Source organism: Eurosta solidaginis, chromosome 5 (assembly GCF_040869045.1).
Source record: "Eurosta solidaginis isolate ZX-2024a chromosome 5, ASM4086904v1, whole genome shotgun sequence".
Classification (NCBI taxonomy): Eukaryota; Metazoa; Arthropoda; class Insecta; order Diptera; family Tephritidae; genus Eurosta; species Eurosta solidaginis.
In genome coordinates, this window is record NC_090323.1 from 20,767,213 (window position 1) to 20,789,574 (window position 22,362).

The 22,362-nt window shown below is 37.8% G+C and overlaps 1 protein-coding gene across 4 annotated transcripts in view; it reads right to left on the minus strand.

Annotated features, from left to right (window-relative positions):
• The window catches only part of LOC137254092 (ras guanine nucleotide exchange factor P-like), a 53,851-nt gene that overhangs the window by 14,383 nt on the left and 17,106 nt on the right, over positions 1-22,362 (minus strand). For 2 of the 4 annotated variants that reach the window (XM_067791799.1, XM_067791801.1), the window contains exon 3: positions 14,050-19,703. The exons of 1 other annotated variant lie outside the window; for it this stretch is intronic. In XM_067791799.1, coding sequence (XP_067647900.1) covers positions 19,558-19,703 — 146 coding nt within the window. In that variant the 3' untranslated portion in view covers positions 14,050-19,557. Of the gene's footprint in view, positions 1-14,049; positions 22,347-22,362 lie in introns of those variants that run through there. One more of the 4 variants, XM_067791803.1, reaches the window with a different exon arrangement.

Genomic DNA, 22,362 nt, shown 5'->3' on the forward strand with positions numbered 1-22,362 from the left:
AGGTTTCGTTTGAAATGAGAAGTTTCTTTTGATTTGAAAAAGGTTTCATATGATTTGAAAAAAGTTTCATTTGATTTGAAAAAGGTTTCGATTGAAATGAAAAATCATTTGATTTTAAAAAGTGTTATTTGATTGGAAAAAAGTTTTATTTCATTTGAAAAAAGTTTTATTTGATTTGAAAAAGTTTCATTTGATTTGGAAAAAGTTCATTTGATTTGAAAAAGGTTTCATTTGAAATGAAAAAAGTTGCATTTGAAATAAAAAAAGGTTCATTTGATTTGAAAAAGGTTTCGATTGAAATGAAAAATCATTTGATTCTAAAAAGTGTTATTTGATTGGAAAAAAGTTTTATTTCATTTGAAAAAGTTTTATTTGATTTGAAAAAGTTTCATTTGATTTGGAAAAATTTTATTTGATGTGAAAAAGGTATCATTTGAAATTAAAAAGTTCCATTTGAAATAAAAAAGGTTCATTTGATTTGAAAAAAAGGTTAATCTAACCTGACTATGAAAGCTCGGTCGAGATGCGGACTTTTAAGCGAATAAATAGGGAAAATTTTCCTAGGCGCACCACATATTGATCGTGTCCAGAGTAAATTTTTAATCAGTAGATCTAATGGATTTGTTGCAATAAATTTCAATTAAATAAGCCTTTTTTCACCACTACTTAGTTGTGGTCAATTTGTGTATGTGCGAATATGACAAGTTTATGCATAATTGGCTAATAATAAATACAAACGTCAGTTATATTTTTAGTTGCATATATTTGTACGCTATTTATAATGCATACAAACTTAAAAATAAACAAAATCGAAGGTCATATATGTGGAGCGATAGATAACCTTGAATTTATTTGTAAGACCTTCCTTTGGTATCCTTGTGCCAATTATTAGTGTTGTTATCCTGACATATACAAAGAATAGTATACTCGTATATGCTTATATGGATAGTGTATACATATATATGTACTTTGTATTTATATACTCAAGTACAGACTAATGCATGTAGTTATAAAATCTAAAACAACTTATTTAATATCTAAACAATTTATTAATTTAATTGAGCAGAACGGAATTCCGCACATGAAAATAAGGACAAACGCATATGATTTATTGATTATAAAATTATTTATAAAAATGTATAATAAATTATTAACAAATTAGCACATTGTTTTATTAAAACCCAACCAATTACACGAAAACGTACCCATGTGAACTGTAAGTACGGGTATACGCATACGTAAAAATGTTTTAATTTTTTTTTGATTATTTGGTACAAAAACGCAGCGTTACATATATACATACATGCTAATATAAGCGTGTTGAAAAAAATTATTTTAATTGTTTTTATGCAACAATCATTTACAAAAAATTAATGTTAACAACAAATTTCTTGTTGCGCAATCAATCAAATGGGCGACGATGCAAGAAATATAAAAATTATTTGTAAATAAACAAATACGCACTAGAATATAAAGAAATACATATAAAAGTACACTTTATTGCAAACAATAAAAAAAAATTTATACAAAAACATGCGCATATAATAAATATTGCAATATAATAAATCTACAAACACACACACATGCACACAACTACAAGCGTATATACTACAAAGAAGAATGAAACCAGGTCAGGGTGCACCCGCGTATAGCTAAACAATGAACGCGTATGGCTGTGTGTGTCTCACGATGTTTGTATTATTGTGCGTTTTGGGGCGCAACGAGGAGTGTGAGCCGACGACTCGCTTTCGCGCTGCACTCGTTGCAGTTAAAGCGCATGCCGAATGAGGGTTGAGAATCACTTTGTGGGCGTTTTGCCACCATGAACACTTAAGAGAATTGTAAAGAAAAGAAAAAAAATAGAATAACTTTATACTTGCAGTTCAGTTGGAAATGCCCATTATATACCCGGTTGTGTAACTGGAGTACACAATTTTGGGTTTTCAAAGTATAAAATATTGGGAAAAAACGAAGACCAGAAAAAGTTGCTGTCGCTACAACAACAACCAGAATAAGTTAAAATTTTAGTGAAAATAGGTACTAAATTTATAGCCAGTTGCAGGTTAAACAAAAAAAAAATATTTTCTATCACAATCAAGTTCTAGCAAAAAACGAAAACAACTACGACAATTGGAGTTCGATTGAAAAAGAAAATACATATAACGCACATAGTTATCTTTTGTTCAAGCTTGTAGGGGGAGCAGAGTTCCCAGATCTCGAGGCATCAATTCAGCTAAGTCCAAGAAAATTTTAAATATTTGCCAAGAGTACGGAGTTATTCATAAAACAAATAAATAATCGAGGTTTTCCCGTTTGGCCGTCAAACAAATTCTGATGACACGCTCGGTCTATGTGAGGTCTTTCTCTCTTAACCTAACCCTACCCCTTTTCCGGCTGTTGGTAAAGTCCATATAACAACGCTGGAGTTTTTAATGAAAGGATTTATATATGGTCCCATATTGTATTAGCTTTTGTTGTTGTTGTGTTAACGGTGTATGTTGTATTAGCTCAGAAGGATAGAAAAGTATTATTTACTTTCATTATTCTGGTGGCCAAAGACTAGCTTACTTACTTGCTTTGGGCGTCCAACAAAGCGAGACAGTAGCTTGTTGTTGTTGTTGTAGCGAGTTGGGGTGTGTTATTGATGTTGATGGTCCGCTGCCGTAGGTTATAGATCCGGTACATTGCGGTAACAAACGCCATTAAGGTACTATCTTGACTATCTCGAATGATTTAATATGACCACATTGAACCTTCTAGGTCATACCACCCCTGACCCCTAGCGCAATGAGGAACTTGGGGTCGCCAGAGCCTCGCCTGCTAAATACGTGTATGATACCTTCATATTCGTAACAGGGTTCGCCTAGGTGAGGTGAGGTTGACAATTGGATTGCGGAAGCTGTTAATTGCGCTTTTCAACAGCTTCCCTTGTTCATTTAGCCACCCGGAGTCGATTTTCAAAGCATTTCTGCATTCTAAGCAAATAAAAGGAGATTACTGGAAGAACTATGACGAAATTCAGCATCTTATAATTGATATATTTGGACTGGAAGCCCTCAAAGGCATCTTAAACGAGAGTTTCAAAACTCCTAAGTGAATTCACGACAAGACTTCCAAAGCAGACATGTGTCACCCCTGGTCTAGTACTTCGAACTGTAATGCGATAAACTCTGAATAAGTCAGACGCAACCTTGATATGGTTGATTTGGCCAATCTGTGAGGTAAGTAACAGAAGGAACCTGATTTATATCAGCCCAAATATAGCCCCGCAAAACTTTGTAGTGCTTTTTTCTTTCAGATCATCAACAAGAGCATACACTTACAGATAACATTGGAGTCACCGACTAAATCAATGGAGAACAGAGAGAGACAGAGGAATGGTTAACAAATGAATTCCCACGAAGATTCGAACAGAAGTTGGTATATTGAGAAACTGTTGAAGGGTAAACAATTTCAGATTTAGAGGTGGGATTTGTCAAATACTGAGGTATCGCGCAGTCAATCCAGGTAAAGGTCCCACAAACCCCCACTGTACCATAACTAGCATTTACATATGTTTTAAGGTCGAATACATACTAACACCCACTCCTTGAGGTTTAGGGAAGGCCGCAGCCTTCCGTATTGCTAGCTTGGCAGTAGACTGTCAGCGGGATGAATAGTAACTGTTGGGCAATCGGTTATGGAAGTGGCTGAACAACTGAGGGTAGTAGTATGCGATGAAGAGTGTCGGGAAAGCTATAGCTTTGCGGAGGAATTGGCTGTCCCCTGCCAATGGCCGGAGTAACAATAGATCTGCCAGCAACGATGGAGTAACGGGCAACGGAAGTTGAGAAAGAGATGTTAAGTGACAGAGCGCGTAACAGTAGCGGGGCTGGAGGGACGGGAGTATAGATGTTAACGGATACATTACTTATTTACCTTCGCTGTGCTATGCTCCGAGAGCTGGCCGCCTGAAACAGGACTAACGAGACTCTTTTTAGAAGGCTGGGTTGTTGATGTGGGGACGGAAAACCAAAGAAAAGGACACACGTAAAGGAGGTTAAGCTGGCAAAGGAATTCAGGTACGAATTTAAAGATAAAAATAAATTTTGAAAAAACTACCATTTGAATAGCTAGACAGGTGGATGAGGACATGTATAGATAGACAGACTACCGATAAGGTAGGCAAAGAAAGTAAGTGAAATAAGAATGAACGTAGGAGAGGCGGGGACCAAAACGAAAGAAAAGCGAAAAACGAGCTGATGAATTAACATAGTAGTACCCGGATTAATATCCAGAAAAGACATGCCACTACCCGAAAGAAGATGAGAGTTACACATGATCGACCAAACAGGAAAAGCGTGGAACCAAGCGCGGAGCAGCAAAGTATCGAGGATCATGTGCAGATCTTACAACCTTAGACTAACAAAGTTACTCGTATCATTAAAAATAGGTGAATGTATGTTCATGATGGGTATGCTAACTGGATACTGCCTTCTGGTGTCACATGTTTCTAAATTAGGCTTAATCAGTGATGACAGATATAGGTAGTGCAGGTAGGAAGAGAAATTTTTTTGTGCTTCTGCCCTGCGGTCGCCAGGCAAAGACTCCATCTATTAGGAGTGTCATAGCTGTCAGACCTGGAATCAGCAAGTAACTTAGGTGCTGGAAAACTTCTGGTATTTTCCAAGCATATGAAGTTATTGTATAACAAAGGTGGTGGTTCTGATAGGGTTTTTCAGTTTAGTCGTTGAGCAAAACTGGTGGTAACACTATAGCCTCATTATGTCTAGGTGAGGTCCTCACTAGTCTGCCCATTCAACCTCACCTATAACACTTCGCAAGGTTTACAGCGAAGTGGACGAACACAGTTGGGTATACAAAGAAAAGAGCAAGCAAAAACACACATACCAATAGACAATCCGCAAAAACCGAAGCACTCAAACGCGGCGAAATATAAAATTTATAAAATTTCCGATCACAAAGTGCATACGTAGGTTTTGTTGTTGTCGGCTGTCATTGGCGATAGCTGACGGCAATGCGTTGCTGCATCGATTAGAAAGAGGGCCGCAAGTAAGAGCGGCAAAAGTGGCCGCACAGTAGCGGAATGTGAGTCGATGATGACAAAATCAAACAGAAGAAGCCGGCATATGGCCCGAGTTGTTGAATGACGGACGAATACGACTGAGGTGTTAGGTGGTAGACAAGTTACATGCACAAAGTGACAAGCAAAATGACGGCAAACGCGTGCAAGAGTAGAACTCATAAAGTGACACACACACAGAGGCGGTATGTTGTTCTTGAGAGGCGAGCCGCTAGTTAGGCAAAAGCAGACAGTCAGGCAGTCAACCGCCCACCAAACTGCACCATCATCAACCCAAGTCAATGTGTGCAAGTTGATAGCTGTAGATATGTATGTATGTAGGTAAATATTGCATTGAGTTTTTATGACATACTCGTTTATTGTATATTTATTGTAATACGTATTGTGTTCTACTTGCAAGCTCAGCGTAAATATTGCTGCTGCTGCAATTCTCCGCCCTTACCATTCGTCAGCTTGTTTCGAGTGCATACCGGCGGGGTTGTGTGGCGTGTGTGTGGCGGGCGCAGCAAAGTAGCACAGGGTCACATGGCGACCCACTGGCATACTTTTTCTTAATAAAAAATTTCATTGAGCTAAGGTTAACAACAACAACAACAGCGAGAAAAACAAATGCATGAGGTAACACTTAGCCATACACAGCTGTCGCAAGCCAAATACAACCACGGTGAAGACATATGACAGCAAAAAAAATTTTGAAAAATGCATTCTTCACACTTTTTTATGTTTCTTAATAAACATTTTTTTTAATTCTATTAAATTTATTTCGTAATATTTTTTGTTAATTAAATGAGTTTTGTTTGGCTGTCATCGCATTGTATGCCAGTCCAAATCAAATGGATGCCCTGAGGCTTTGACTCAAAGCAAGGCGAATTCAGTACCAGGTGTTGTTATCCCAACAGCTGATTGCTTCTTCTTGCTTATATTCCACACAACGCCTTGTACTTTAATATGTCAGTTAATCGAAATCAATTAAAATTTTCTTTTGGCTTGACATTCTTCTGCACGGCGAATTGGTTGAATTCGTTTTGTCACAACTTAGTATGGATCCGCCTTGACTCAAAGGCTTATTTTAGAACAATTTAGAGAATTATATCGTTATAATATTGAAGGCCAAATATATCCATACTTTTCCCCGATAAGTCAGATCCATATTCAGCATGTGCAATATACTAACCATACCCTCATATACTCACTCAATCCTACTCATTGCACCTCACTCAATCCTACTCATTTGTACCAGTGGCATTTCCTTTGAGTAAGATGAAACCTTTTGAGCTAACGCCACATTTTCGAAGATGCGTTGTTGAACTGAAACATTAGTTGATTACACTAAGCAAAAAGGAATCGCTTGCAAGGATCAAATTTTTCAAAAGCTGGAAGCCAAAACACTTTCTAAGCCCTCTTATCTTCTAACTTAAAATGAGAAATTCTTGCATAATATAATTTGTAGGAGTTTAAATTATACTAGCTTATTCTTCCTCTGACCTCTCTCGCTCAATTACAATCCCCCGCTCGTCCGTCAACCCGTTGTATCCGCCTTAGCCTTTTCCTATTCCTGTCCCCCTCTTTTTGCTTGTCCGTGTGCTTATCCTATCCCTATATATCTTCCTTTCCCTTTGCCTCTTTGCATATCCGGCACGCTCGCCGCGTCTCACTCCGCCTTCCTCTATCTCTTCCTCACGCTCTTCCTATTGATCTATGAAAAAAATTTAACAAAACTACCCGTCCTTTTCCCACTTCCAAATATGAACAAAGTAAAAATTTTTTATAATAGGTCGCCCCTGCTTAAATATTAATCTAGTCTAAAAGGTACCCCTGTAAAAAATGTCAAGCCAATCGCAAGCAGAGTGAGATTTTTTAGAATAGCTCGGCTCCTGGGTCCACTTCCCGATGGAAGATATAACAATTTTCATGAAAATCGCGCCTAAAATTAGATTTTTTAGAATAGGAGAACAAAGTTGCTTAAATTTTAACCTAGCCAAAGACGTACACCATCAAACGCAATCTATTTAGGTCGTTTCTCTGTAGAAATAGTTCTGAGCAGGATTTTTACCTACGGTTTACACCTAACATCAACATATTTATTCCTTTGTATATCTGATAATATTACGATTCTCTGAAGCAAAATTAGATCGCAATTGAATAAGCTCGATTACACGTTATCTATCATCCTATTCAAAGAAAAACTGTTTCATCTTAATATATAAAAAACACGTGTCGCAACATTTTTGGCCGCGATGGACTCCTAAACTACTGAACCGATTTTGAATTTGTTTTGCACCCCGTGTGTAGTTTGATCTAGCTTGAGAGATAGGATAGGTTATATCTCAGTTATTAGTCGCAATATTATTTTATTGCAAATTTTTTTATTTGTTTATACGTAATAATAACATGTTACGTATACGCCGTGTCACTCATATTTTCAGGTGGTGCGGATTTACTTCTGTGTAATTGCTTGGTGTTTAATTAAACAACCTGCTTATCAATATAAAATATTATAGCGAATGATATCAAGTACAGGCCCGCCGAGAGGGGTAGGGTTTCTGAGGGGGCCCGCGATTTAGAGGTACTATGACATTTTTTTTAATTCACGAGAGTCTTTAGTTGTGTAGCGGGTAATTTTCATACCCCTGAGTGACTAGGGTTTCGAGAAATAGACCAAAACGTGGGCCAGTAAATGCCTAGACAGTGTTTATACAATATGGATATCAAATTAAAGCTGTTGATGAGTGCTTTAATATAGAGTAATATATTATACAGAGACGGACTTGGACTGGGATTAGGACTAGGACTGGGACTGAGACTCGGAGTGGGACTGGGACTTGGGCTGGGATTGGGACTGGAATAAAATACATACCACCCTCTGGGACAGGCAATAAGGGATGCAGAAGAATGAGAAGAAATTGAGAGAAGAGAAAAGAGAGGAGAATGAGAAAGAGATAGAATGTGACGAAGATGGAGATATTTAAATTTAGGGAAGGCCAACGTCTGCCGGGTGTTCTAGTATGTATATAAAAGTCAAAAATGAAACTCGCGAGTCTATAAACATCCTCTAAACCCTATATAACCCTTTCAGCTCGTGAAGGAAGTCTTTGATTCTAGTGAAGTTCTGTTAGACAGATATCACTTTTGTTCCAAGACAACATCATAACTCACATTCCTAGATCTGTCATCCCTGCCGGATCTTCTGCACTATATTTATCTTCTAAGCGAAGTAATCTTTCACCATTTCCAGCAAATCTATCCTGAGAACATAATCTCCGTCGCATTGCTCTTATCCAAAAAAAATACCGCACTCTCCTATAGCGCAGCTCATTTACAGTGCCACCGAGGGTGGTATGGGAGTGCCTGACCTCGCTTGCGATTTCATCGAATTATTTTGCAATTAAGATTATCTTGGTCCCGGGCCATAGTGATATCCCGGGTAACTGTCAAGCGGATCTCTTAGCCCGCATCGGTACAACTGAACCGGATGAAGATGGCTGTAGGAATTTCGGGATTCCGCTGGCCACCTGTGGATTGCTCCTCCATAGCTGGGCCTCGAGTCAGCTCAGCAAACGTTCTGCGGACACCACGTCTTGCAGCGTAGCAAGATCTTTCTGGCCAAAAGTGGATGCCAGGAGGTCTGCTGAAATAATTGGGTTCACTAAAGCTCACCTATCAATGGTCACTGGGGTTCTGACAGGGCACTGTCCCATGGGTATCCATGCGGTACGTCTCAATATACTGGATACTCCATCCGGCTGCAGCTTTATGGAGGATGATGAGGTGGAATCACCAAATTACTTTATGCTTGATTACCCAGCTTTTGCCAGAACTAGGCGAAAGTATTTCGGTCGCTTCCCACTGGGATCTCCCAAGGATTTATCCAAAGTTGAGATCGGTATCATTCAGAGCTTTGTCGTTGCTACCCAACGATTCTCTAAGTAGCTATATCTACGTTACCGTTATTTTATTGCATGTGGTATCACAACGGACCTTCATGTTGTCGAAGTGAGCTCCCCTTATTAGGGCAGCTACCACCTAACCTAACCTATTGCGCAGACTTAGAACCAACTAAACCAGACGTATTTCGTATCTGTAATGCGTTACCAATCCCAACACTGCTAAGTATGAGGTAACAACTGTTTGATGCTAGAAATTTCTTAAATTATATGGAATCGTTGAAAGGGGGTCATTCCCTCCCCTCTCCATTGAGGCATGAGATGTAAGTAGAGGAAAACTTGATCTCCCTTAATGATGCCATTTGGCGCAAGTTATCGCAAAACAGGAACTTGTTACCCAATGATCAAAGTCGATTAGACGGTTACGTGCTACTGAATGAGTGATCCAAGGTTCCTTAGTCGAAAAAGGAGGTGGAGACATTGGTAAAGAAACTTGGTCTAAGCAACTGATGGACTCGACTTAAGACCATGACTATAAAATAAAAGTTACCCGAAAATTTGTAACAGTTTCTCACTACGAGAAACCTTCACTTTTCGTAAATAAAGATTTCTCACAAAGAGAGCGAAAATAAAACCACACACCTGCACATCAGCTTTTCTTGACGCCTGAAGCTGACGTTACAATGCCAAAGCTTTGATTAGGCTAGGAATTTGTGGTATAGTAATTTCTTCCGTTAATATAGTTTCGCGTCTTCAGTTACTTAGTTAATGTAATTAATAATTGCAAAAGTCGGTTAAGACAACAAAAATGGTTGTAAAATCCAATTACAGACAGGTGAAGCGCTGAAGGCTTTCAAAAAAAAAAAAAACAAAAACCTTAGTAAAAATTCTTTGTTGTGTTTTGCGTTCATACCTCAAGGAAAAATAGAAAAAAAAAATAAAAATATAATACATAATATTATCAAAAAAAACAAAAATAATAATAAATACTTAGGTCAAACTTCTAATCCAACATGCGTCGTGGTCCTAATTGAAAAAGCTTCATTCCAAATTTTGACATTTATTTGCCCGAAACTTGAACCCAGGACCTTCGGCATCGTAGGCGGAGCACGCTACCACCACAACACATCGGTCGCCGGTATAAATATTATAAATGTAAAACTTTGGAGGTTGAAAAGTTCGTATACTTGGATAACCGAATGTTTGTAATTATAAGGCAATCAAGCTAAAACTTCTTGGCGAATTTCGTTGAAACTCGAGGCGCCAATAGACATTCGTATAGAAGGATCAAATGGCTACAAATGTAAAAATGTAAAAATCTTTCGCTACCTTCTCCTTCTGGAAACAGTTTTTTTAATTCCTATAACTTTAAGTAAGCTCTGTCTCATGGTATACCGAAAATTCCCGTAGGATTCCCCTCGTATGTTCAGTAAGCAGTCGAAAGGGATGTGTTTTCGGGCCGAGTATTTCAGCCGCTAAAAGGACCGTGCAACACATGTAACTGCTGGCATAAGGTCTCTCCATCTCATCTTGCTTCGTGAGAGAGCTTAACAGCAATGTAAAGAGGGAAATGTCAGGCAAGTGCCACTACCTCTATCTCTAACTTTGGATCTAGTTCTAAATCAAATTCTGCCTTTAGCTCTACCTCAAACTCTACTTTTACATCTGCCTTTACCTCTACCACTATCTGTACATCTATCTCCAACTCTAACTCATTCTCTAACTACGATCTATATCTACCTCTATCTCTGCCTCTACCTCTTTTTCTTCCTTCCTTCTCGCTTTTTCGAAACGATCGGTCGCAAACCCTTCAAATAAGGCAAACAGGAACAAGAACAAGAGCAAAAATAGATGAATGAGTTTGCAATATGCCAGCTTACATCACTTCCCACTCCTCCTATGGCATTACGAACCAAATTTTATATAAGCTGTGCAACCACTGTGACATCCATCAATGTCATCAATTGTCGCTAACACAAATATGTATGGCTGTATGTATGTATGTCTCTGTCATACTATGACATTGTGGCTGCTGCGGTTAAATGCGTATACTCGCGTCTGTGTGCGAGTGTGTGGTGTGTGGGCCCAACCGCCAATGTTGCACACATCAATTAGAGTGGTGCATGGAGCCGACGTACATACATACATACATGCAAATGAACTTCAAATATTCAGAAGCGGCTAAATGCTTACTCTTGCAGCAACAGGCTATTTCACGGCCGCTGCGCCGCTAACCTAAGCAAATCCAGCTACAACTGGAACTACAACAACAACAGCTCGTATTACAAATATAAAGAAATAGAGAAAATAGCAAACAAATAGTTTCACTTTTTTGCTATTTGACCTTCGACACACATCAAATATGATAAGAACCAGCGACGCGACTGAGTGAGATGCATTCAGGGTCAACGTCAGCCGCAAATGCAGTTAAGTATATGAGTAATTGAATGAATGGAGGAGTAGAATGAATGGTGGAAATAAATTTAAACCAAAAACAGCACTCTACATAGAAATCACATATTCTTAGTTATTTCCTGATGAGCCTCACCTAAAGGTCCTATATTTTCCCTAAATGTCTTTTTCTCCTAAAAGGACGAGTCTTGTACAAAAGTCGTGGTTACATTTTACTTTGTAAGACCGAAATACTCGTATTACGCCATCTGCTCTTCCGGAGGCCGAGTACTTGCTGTAAGTTTAACTGCCTTAGGACCCCGTTTCCTACCCAAAATATCGAGTTCTTTCTCTTACTTCTAGATATTAGTATTTGAAGTGGTGTTTCCTCTGTAAGGCCAACATTATTCCAATAGACAGCGTATTTCCTCCAAACATGATTTTCTCTTCCAATCCTGAATAACTTCAATTCCTCTGCAAGACCCATTTTCTTTCTCAAGACGATACACTTTCCCCAAGCCAACTTTCTCCCCTGAGAATGATGTTCTCATGCACTTCTTATTTCTTGTTTCGGCCAGCCTAGACCGATACTTCTTCTAAGACCTTCTTCTTATGCAAAGAAAATGTTTCTCCTATCTCTAGTTTTTTCGATAAGACCCACGATTTCCCTCAAAGGCAGGTCACTTCTTTCTACCCCAAGGCAGAAATACTTCTTCTACTACTGATTTCTCCCATAATAATTTATTTCCCTCTGAAAGGCAGAGTACTGCTAACAAAACTGAGTATCTACCTTGAACCACAGATGGCAATACTAGGTCTACTTTTTCCCTAAATGCCAAGCAGTCCTTCTATACCCTGAGCACTTTTTACTTTCTCATTAGTTTTTCTCATAAGGCGAACTTTAAATTTTAAACACAGTACTTCCTCCAAATTTCATCCTCTCCCATAAAATATTAATAAATACAAGGCACGATAGCCTCCGAAGAGATTTAAAAGCGAGCTTCTCTTCCAGTTTGCGTCGCCCTTTTTTAATTTTTTTTACAAATTGTTAGGACGAGACCTACATGTTTAACGCCGACTTTGAACGGCATCTGCAAGGCAGATAAGTTTTCACTGAGAGGCAGAAATACACTCTTAATATTTGCCAAATCAATGCCAGAAGGCTGAGTTTTTCCCAAGACCGAAGTTTTCCCCCAAGGCCAGTAACTTCCTCCTCACTCTAGTTTATCTTATAAGGTCGTAGCAGTTCCTTAAGGCAGAATACTTTTTCCAACTGTAGTTTTTTATTGAAGGCCGAGTTGTTTTCCAAGATCGTCCTTGAGTCCCTTTTATAAAATCGATTTTCTCTCTATCCTCTCAAGGCCAAGTATTTTCTATAAGACGGTTTTCCATCACAAGGCCGGTTTTAACGACCAAGTTTCTTCTATAACATCGATAACTTCCTCTTAGAACGAGTATTTTCAAAAAGTCCTATTATTTTCTTCACAGTGAACTTACTTCCAGCTGACTTCATACTTCTAGCTCTACGTACCCAATGACTGCGAAATTGTCCTAAAAAGTTGATTTTCTTGCCTTGGACTTTCAACAAGTCGCGACATTAGTTTTTCATCGGCTTCACTGGCGCCAGTTGGTGACCAATCTTATAAAGTTGTCTACCTACTGGGCCGGAGCCTTCTTTTATTCGAGTTTATGCTTACATATTAAATGTCTCTTATAAAACCGAATTTCTTTTCCAACACCGAGACACACTCTCTTAACTGAGTTTCACATAGAAATCGGAACGTTTGCTCTCTGCATGAGTCTCTTCTTAATGGCATTATTTTTCATACCAGCTTGAGTTTCTTCTAAAAGCTGTATTCAATGGCTTGGCTTTTTTTCTCTAAAAGGCCAACTGCCTTTACGAAGATCAAAACTCCGGCTCGGAAACCGAAAATTCGAATGACCTGCAAGCAAATTTCCCTTCAAAATTTTATGAGAAACATCAAAAAATTTGTCGTCTCGAAGGAGACCGAAGCATACTTGAAAACAAGGTTGCTCTCAAAGGCATCGTCATCATTAATTGGCACTAAACCGCCAAGGCGATTTTGGCCGTTTCGTAACAATTCACGCCAGCTATCCCACTTTTATGATAACAAACGCCAATTGTGTGCATTAAGGGAGGTCACGTCTTCCTCTACCTGCCTTTTCCGACTCAGTGGAGGTATCCCTTTTCCTCTGCTTCCACATACGGAGGAAGATAGTAATACTTTATTGGCCGAAGCGTCTTCGTGGATTCGCATGACATGATCCAGCCGGCGAAGCCTTTACACGTTGCACTATCGTCATATATTCATCGACATCAAAGCCTGGAACTTTGTTAAAGCAAAGTTCCTCCTAAAGTTGTGAACTTGGTGTTCAGAACATAGAATACAGCTGGAAACCTATGTAATATATAGAAAACAATCCGCTAGGTGACGTACAGGTCGAGATTGTAGGAAACTTGCGATAGATTTTTAAGTAACGTCTAAGTGATCCGCTGGGGACGCATGGATCGAAATCTTTAAAAAATTCATGCAAAATTTTTAAATCTTGCGATCGACTTTCAAGAAACTTTCCTTACCTTAATGACTAGAAACTTAGAACATAATTCAGCACCAGATGAAAATGTAGTGCAAAATAAAAACCGCTGGATGGCACTTGCATCGAGATCGTTTCTGGAAGGTCTTTCAAGTAACTTCGCAATGAGCTAGAGACATGAAGCAAAGTTCGCATGGAAATGCGGTTAAAAAAAATGTCGGTAGGTGGCGCAAGGGTCGAAATTTTATAATATTTACCTCTGACCAGCTATCCATCATAAATTCATATTAATTGCATTTAGGCATTAAATGCGTAGTCACGCAGCGGCTATGCGTTGACGGTCGACTGCAATCGCAATTAATTTCTATTTGTTTTTGCTTCAATTAAATTTTTATTTAAGCTTTGGTGTTTTTTTTATTGCTTGTTTGTTGTTTTTCATGCTCTAACGCTGCAACTAGTACGAGTATCTCATTGCCACTGTCACTGCCGCGGCCACGGCTAATATTTTGTTGTTGTTAAATTGGCGTTGTTGCTAAATTTATCCTTAGCACGAATTTGTTGTTTACACTCAGAAAAATGGCACAAGGTCGGCCAGAAATTGTTGCAACACTGTGAGCGCTCACCTTCCTTCCGTCACACTAGACGATTCCACACATACTTATTCCTGCCGTCCTTGTCGTTAGATTGTTTGTATACTCGCACACTCGATACGATTGCAGTCTGGCTATTTCTAGTGCAATCGGAGCTATTAAAGCGATGACGAAGTATTTTTATGAGTATACCCAGTAGTATATTAGATGGAAGACAGTTTGTAAAGGTTAATCTTGATGATCATTCACTCGATGAAGAAACGCAAATGTTTAAGACTACGCGAGAAATGGCGGCGGAGACGAATCGGAAGCGGGAAACCTGAAGTTTTAAGTCCTTAAGGTGCACCACCAGTACATAGTAAGGTTCTGGGAAATCTTCGCCCGATGCTCAAGATGAATATTTCACCATGATATTAGTGCAGGTCCGGTGACGAAATATGGTTACAATATTATAAATTAATCTGGAGGATGATGACTGAATGAACAATTTTGTAATAGCCCAGACTAAGTTGGCTTATTTTTAAGTCAAGCATACAACTACGTTAGATTTGGTTATGATTGATGACTGCCCCTTACCAAAGCAGGCTAAATTTTCCCAGTCACTCCACAAATGGGTGCCGTTGCCATTTGTAGTTTTCTTTCTCAGTGAAAGACAGGTGATGTATGCTGACTGATTCAGCTTAGCCAAATCTGTAGTGGACTTGTCCACATCGTCATTTAACGGGTAATGTTATATGGCTGTTGGGTTAATCTGAAACAGGGAGTTGTTTGATATTCTTACGCTTAGGACAAGTGACAAAACCGCGGAGTTAATAACGCCCCCCCCCCCCTCCCACTTTCAGTGCCTCATTTAAAAAGTATTCTTCAAATAGAGTACTTTAGCAGTCCCCTAACATACATTGTTGAATAAGTATTCTAGAATGCTGGTCTGAAGACGCATTTGAATAGGGACTTATTTTTCTTCTTGTACCAGTGCTTCACCCCATCCAAAAGTTGCGATTGAACACGCTGTCACAAGGTCGACGAACTCTTGCAGGATGCCTAAATTGTTCCCTACAATTCGAGAGAATAGTCAAAGCACGATCGTTATCACTTGAAAAGAAAGAGTTCCCTTCAACATCCGCCGATTTCTTAATACCTTTGGGGTCGTCTCTCATAAATGACCGCAGTAAGCCCTAATAAGACTAGCAGATCCTTTCACATATGAAAAAAGGGATATAACTCTTCGAGTTTCTGAATTTTTCCTACAAGTTGTAGGTTCCATGGCAGAAATACAGTCGGAGTATTTACCAGACCACTTCCGAGGGACCCAGCTTTAAAACATTTTTGTAAGGTATTTTGATGTTGCATTGCCCGGCTTTTTCGGCTGTTAGACGCGCTTCTACGTTATGGCTTCTACGTCCTCAAGATGCTCAGTTGCGATTACAACCGCATGTAGGAAGAAACTTCTCTGCAACAGGAGCTTGCAGGCTGTGATGCTGACAGTCGCACTCCCATCTTTGTGCCTTAGATAGAGATCAGTCTGGGTCTTCAACGTTTTTAAAGCTTGCTTTGGCATGGACATAAAAGTACTTGCCGACCATACAATGAAGTCAACTTCGTATCCAAATTCAGTGCGCACCTCAGAAGAGGAGATAGAAGCAACTCCGATCTACTCTTTCTGACATTTTATTGTTTGCGTCATCGCTAGATAGGGCAGTTTACTTAAGCAAGGTATAACCAAGTAAGTTGCCACTACTTGGTACACTAAATTCAGCTCCACACAAAATTAGATGCTCTTACTTGCTTTGTTGATACTTAAATTCTTAAATTTTCTAGTGCAAGCCACATATGCACCTATGCACACAGCGCGCTCTATCTCTCTCACTCGCACACTCAGAATATCGTAATTGGAACATGACGCATTCAATTTGGGTCAAGTGCAATACGGCGACGCTTCTAATATTCGAGATTGAATACAAGGATGCAATGCACAAATGGAGGCCGTTTGGTATTATATACATATTTTGGATGCATATACAGGTGCGCGCACACACACATAACACATTAAGCGCATATGTACGCCTGAGAGGGTGTGTATGTGTGTATGCGCGCACTGTTTACACATTAATCAGACTGAAGTAAAAATAAATTGAGAGAGTATAAAAAAAACTTTCAGACATGCAGTCATGCAATAAATCGCACCAAAAAACAACAACAAATGCAAGCGCGGCAGAAGAGCGCGATGTGCAATGCAAACGACGCGTCTTCTAGCGATGCACGGGCACGCGCTTCTCGCATTCGTTTGGCTGACTGATTAAATGGCTTCGTTTTCGCTTTCATATGCGGCTACTTAAGCTGTTGTGATAGCGCCATGCATAACTATCGCTGCTAACGCTACCTTAATCACCGCCTACATAGCGTTGCCATAAGTGTAGAATTTTATTAGAAATTATATTTTTTTTAGCTTTTTATTGTTATGATATTGAAGTAAATATTACTTTGATTTCCAAAAAATTGAATTGAATTGAAGCTTTACGACTGATAGTTATAATTCAAAATGTGAATTTTTCTTTGCCCTCCTTCGCGTTTTGATGCTATCGCATCATCTTCAGGGACTCTAGTATTTGTTTAAAAAGAAAGTAGATAGAGTGAAAACAGTACATGTAACAACCAACAATTTAACAATTTTAGAACACTAAAACTCCAATAGTTTTTTGGAAATTTCATAAAAACACATTTCTGGTACGTTTCAGCACAACAGAGTTGCTGGGCTTGAAATAATTTGACTGGTAATAATGGTTCGCCTAGTTCTACCGTAAAATTAATAAATTTCATTATTTTTTTCAAATTTCTCATAGACTTCTTCAGCTGGAGGGCGTTCTGCTCTTCCTTTTGCTCATTTCGAATGTTCCAAAGCTTCTCGAGCAAGTAGGTCGCCTTTAGGTTTCAAAGGGGATGGGCCTAGAAAGTTCAAAGTGGTCATATCAAGTCGTTCCGATATAAATTACGTTACAGAGATAGTCCGGCTTATACCTTATAGAGCTAGTTTCGAAGGGTTCCAGTACATATCGATATCAGCATCAAATACTCACCAAAACTTTTCGGTCATTGTCTTTTTTCTTTATATATAATATCAACACCAAGTCTTTAAATTGTAAAATTCCCGAAAAATTTAATTATAAAATCCAGACAGTTTGACTTTTTGCTACTGCATTCCCAAGTCCTATAGAAAGGTAAGGTCCTTCATTACCAACTGGACTTGCTATTTTGTGAGTTATAGTCTTGGCTACCATTTTTTAATTTGACACGTAGGGCTGTTGATTGTCCCTACCTTTTAGAACGTATTTTCTTTCCTATTCCACTTATATGCTTAAGAAATAATGGGTATTTTTTTGTGGGATTGGCAAGAACTAATTATGTTGCAAATGTTCCTCTTTCCAGAGTCCTTAAAGAGTTTAACTTGCTCTCAAATTCTTCAGTTTTGGATTTCTCCTACTCTGAAAATACTTTTAAATTGTTATTTAACCAAATGTTAAATTAGTGCGCAAGTCTTTATATATGTACTTAGTCTGTAAGAAATGTAACAATTTCGAGATGGGTAAATAAATAATTAAAAATTGGTCGTTCATAAAATAAGATTGGGTACTTCTCTCTCTCTCTCGCAATCACTCTTTCGCACATTCACATATTCAACTTGACTGGTAAGCTGTCGGGTCAGTTACTCAGGGCAATCCCTGTTATTAGAAATATCTGTTGTTATTGTTGTTGTTGTAGCAGTGTTTTGCCCCATCCAATAGGTTCGACCACTCACAAATTGTCATCAATATCCTCTAAAGTGCAGTTTCAACCGGGGTGGACCAGAGTGAGAGTGGTGTTAGAGGCGTTGGTTCCACATTTGCAATTAAAGAGATGGCTGGTATCATGCGGGAACACATTGCAAGTAGAACATATATTATATGTGTGGGGGTTGATTCTGGATAGGTAAGAGCTTTACCTGTTACAGTATCCAGATCGTAGTTGAGCTGGAGTGACGCGCATCTTCCTAAAAAATGTTTTCCTCTTCTGCGAGTTCAGGTTATTTATCTTTAAGAACGCGATTCGCCGGGCAATTCCTGGCATAGAGGTCCAACGCCTTTTTTTGGATATCACTGAGGACCGGTTTGTGTTTTTCTTCTACATACGATTGTGATTCATATTGTTTTCTGACGAAGCTCATGGTCACGTTAGTGCACCCCATGTTGGGCGCCATTGTTATCATCTACATATATTTTTTCTAAAATGATATTATAACCTGCATGTTGTATAAAGAGCTTTAGTAACGTACGGGTCGCTAAATTCTTTAGACCATCGCTTAACAAATTTCAGAACATTTATTAACAGTTGCAGTAATATGAAGGTTAAAGTTAAGTTACTGTCCATATTAACACCAAGGTCTATAAAACTGTATACCTGTTCAATATTATAATTGTTGAGAGTGTAGGAAGCTGGCTGAAGTAATCTACGAGAAAAGCACATAAATTTGCATTTTGTAAGATTAAGTGGCATATAGTTGATGGTGCACCAATTGTGTAATGCGTCCAGATCTGATTGTAAAAGAGACCTTTTTTCGCTTGACGCATAGGATAAAACAAATTTTACATCATCAACGTACATTTTACATCATCAGCATTTATAAACAGCAAGAACAGAATTGGGCCAAGATGACTACCCTGAGGAACTCCAGAACTTACATCAATGACATCGGGCAAAGCATTTTTAAAGATCACTCTTAGCGCCACAACGGAGGTAGAATTCTGGTTCAAGGCGAGTAAATGTAGAAAGATACGTTGCACATGTATACCGCTGGGCCTAAACTAATGTCAATAAGTGAAGATGCTTGTGTATAAAGCAAATTTTCTTAATATTCAAATCTGCAATTGAAGCGCATTTTCTCAAAATGTAAATAAATATGTTTAGACTGCTTCCTCTGGCAACGCTGCCTCCTCACCACCTTATTGCTCCTACTCCCCCACTGCAGTTGCTGCACATTACGTCAATCATATATAATAGTTGCATTTACTGCCTGAGCCGTCTACGCCATAGTCACTGCCGCCGCTTGACATTGACATACTTTTGAGTCGTCGCAGTCGTAAACAAATAATATTATGCACAAATGCAATAAGACCATTTCGTCGTCGTTGTCGTCGTCGTCGTTGTTTGCTGCGTTGTTGCCTATGCCTGAAAATGGGTCAATGTTAACGCTAACAAAATCAAATAGTCGCCTGCAAGGTAAACAAAACTAAATAGAATTGGGCCAACAAATGTATTTTTTGTGCTTTTTTTTTAACTCGTGCTGCAGTTGTTGTTGCAAAAATTACAAATATGCATACGTTGCAAGGACGTCTTCTTTGAGCGCTTCTGTGTATTCTATATTGAATGAATTCATAGAATTTGAAACCAAAACATAATACGCAGCAACTGATAGCTGCAGTAGCACCAGCAACAACAACAGCAGCAACAGCAATATTTGCAGCAACAGCAGCCCAAGTGACCTTTTCTACATAGCAAATTTTTCATTGTTGTTGTTTTTTGTTGCGCATAGAAAACAGAACAGTTTTACTTTTAGTCCAGACAAGGTCAGCTTTTAAAGCCTTTCAAGGCTGAAGGGCTTCAAATAGTATTGGAAATTGGGTTAAAGAAATTAAATCAGCATGCAATGAATGCATGGTCGTAGCGAAAAATAGTTGAATGCTTTAAAGACTTTAAAGAGTTAAAGAAGGCTGAGTCGAAAAACATTTTTTTTTGTTGGTTGGTTGCTATGCTGCCTGGCTACGGGAGATACTTCCTGAAGTTCCGACAGTATATAACTGTCCAGAGTTTACAACCTAGTGTGTACTAGAGCAGTCCTCCTCGCCGAAAGGGATCACCATTATCTTATACCGTAGTCTGTTTGGTTGTTCTACAGGTGTTCGAGGAGTGCCAGCTGCAGATCGCTTTATCCTGGAATTTGCCTAAAAAAATCGCTGCCTTTGCGAGTTCGTTTGCTTTCTCCTAGCCTGGTGTTCCAGAAGTTGCTGATGACCTTAGACGATGAGATGTGGCAGTTAAGCGCCATAAGCGCTGCTTGACTATTTAAGAAAACGATTTTATCTCGCCTTAACACCGAATCGTATGAAAGAATTCTACAGGCCCTCTACATACGCAGAGCTTCGGCTTCGAAATTAATTGTTTCAGAGAAGGTAGCAGCTACCACGCCACTGTATATTTTTGACTTGTCAGTATAGAGTGAGATTTTCTCCTACTTCCTGTTCACCCCCACCTACTACAGTCCCTCTTTCAAAGGCACATCCTCTGGCAACTCCTGCCAGAAACAGACTGACAGTCGGCAACAGCGACTTGGTGACTAAGTTAAACTATTGGACTTACTCTTTTAAGAAGGCTGCTAGATTTCTGTGCGAGTAAACAAGTTTTATAGAAAAAAAAGTTTAAAACGTTTCGGACATATTGTGGGTTATTCAATCTCTTACCGATTTTAAATTTTTTTAATAGCGACTTTTTATGCAATTTTTTTTTAATCATTGCATTTCTCCATCCCCTTTACGGCTTTAAATTTTTATTTTGTTTAAAATTTTGTGAGAAAATTTTTATAAAAAATTATAGGCATAAAAATAATTCTTTTTTTAATTTCATAAATAATTTTAACTTTCGGCTTTAAAATTTTTGTTATATTTACTGAAAATACTTTATATGTGATTTCTTTGTTCTTATTTTCTATACTTCAACTTTCCAATTTACAACAGAGAACAAAAAAATAGCAATAACTCTTTTACGAGATTTCGTCAATCAAATTATCCTTTTTTATATTTTTCAAAAAAAAATTTTAATAAATCTACTTAAATAAAATAAAACTGCTTTCTTTGTATTAAAGAAATTTTTTTTGATTTTTTTTAGTTTCATAAATAATTTTAATTTTCACTTTTAAATTTTTTTATTAAAAATTTTTCGTAACTGAAATATTTTATACGTGATGTCTTTGTTCTTATTTTCTATATTTCAACTTTCCAATTTACAGCAGAGAACAAAAAAAATAGCAGTAGTTATTTTTGCCAGATTTCGTCAATCAAATTCTCCCTTTTTATGAATGCACCTATTTTTTGAAAATTATTTTTTCAATTCTTCTAACAGTTTAAAAAAAAAAAATTGTTTATACATACATAGCTATTATTTTTTTAAATACGGTGTTTTTTTTTTAATTTCTTAGAAATTACTGCATCTACGGAAATTGGAATTAATAATTTTCGATATTGTTTATTAATATTTTTTTTAATATAACATTTTTTGTATTTTACTTTAAAATAAATTTGTTTTGTCTTTTTTCAGGTCACTTAGATCTGCATTTTCACATATATGCATTTTTTTTGTTGCTCTAAGTTGAAAATTGTTTCTTTATAGAGTTTTTTTTTTTAATTTTGTTTGGGTTCCTTAGTTTTTTCAATTGAAAAATATCCAACAAAAAATTAAAAAAAATTTTTTTTTAGTTTTTTCTTCGCTTTTTCATGATTTTTATAAAGTTCTCCACAATTTTTTATAAAGTTCTCACAACTTTGATAATTATTTTTTTTATATATTTCGATTTTTTTTTTTAATTATTAAAAGTCTGTTTCACTTCCCATGTACTTATAATGTTAAGTGTTTTTTGTTTGTTGGATTTACAAATTAGATTTTTAACATTTAGAATTTTTGAAATGTATTTATGTCAACTTTTTTCTATTTTTTTCATGATATTTTCCTATCCCTGCACAATCGTCGTGTTTTTTATTTCTTAGCGCGAAGCAGCAACATTTTTATACACCAACAGAATATTGCCAAGTTTCATGGTAACTAATTCCCAAAAACA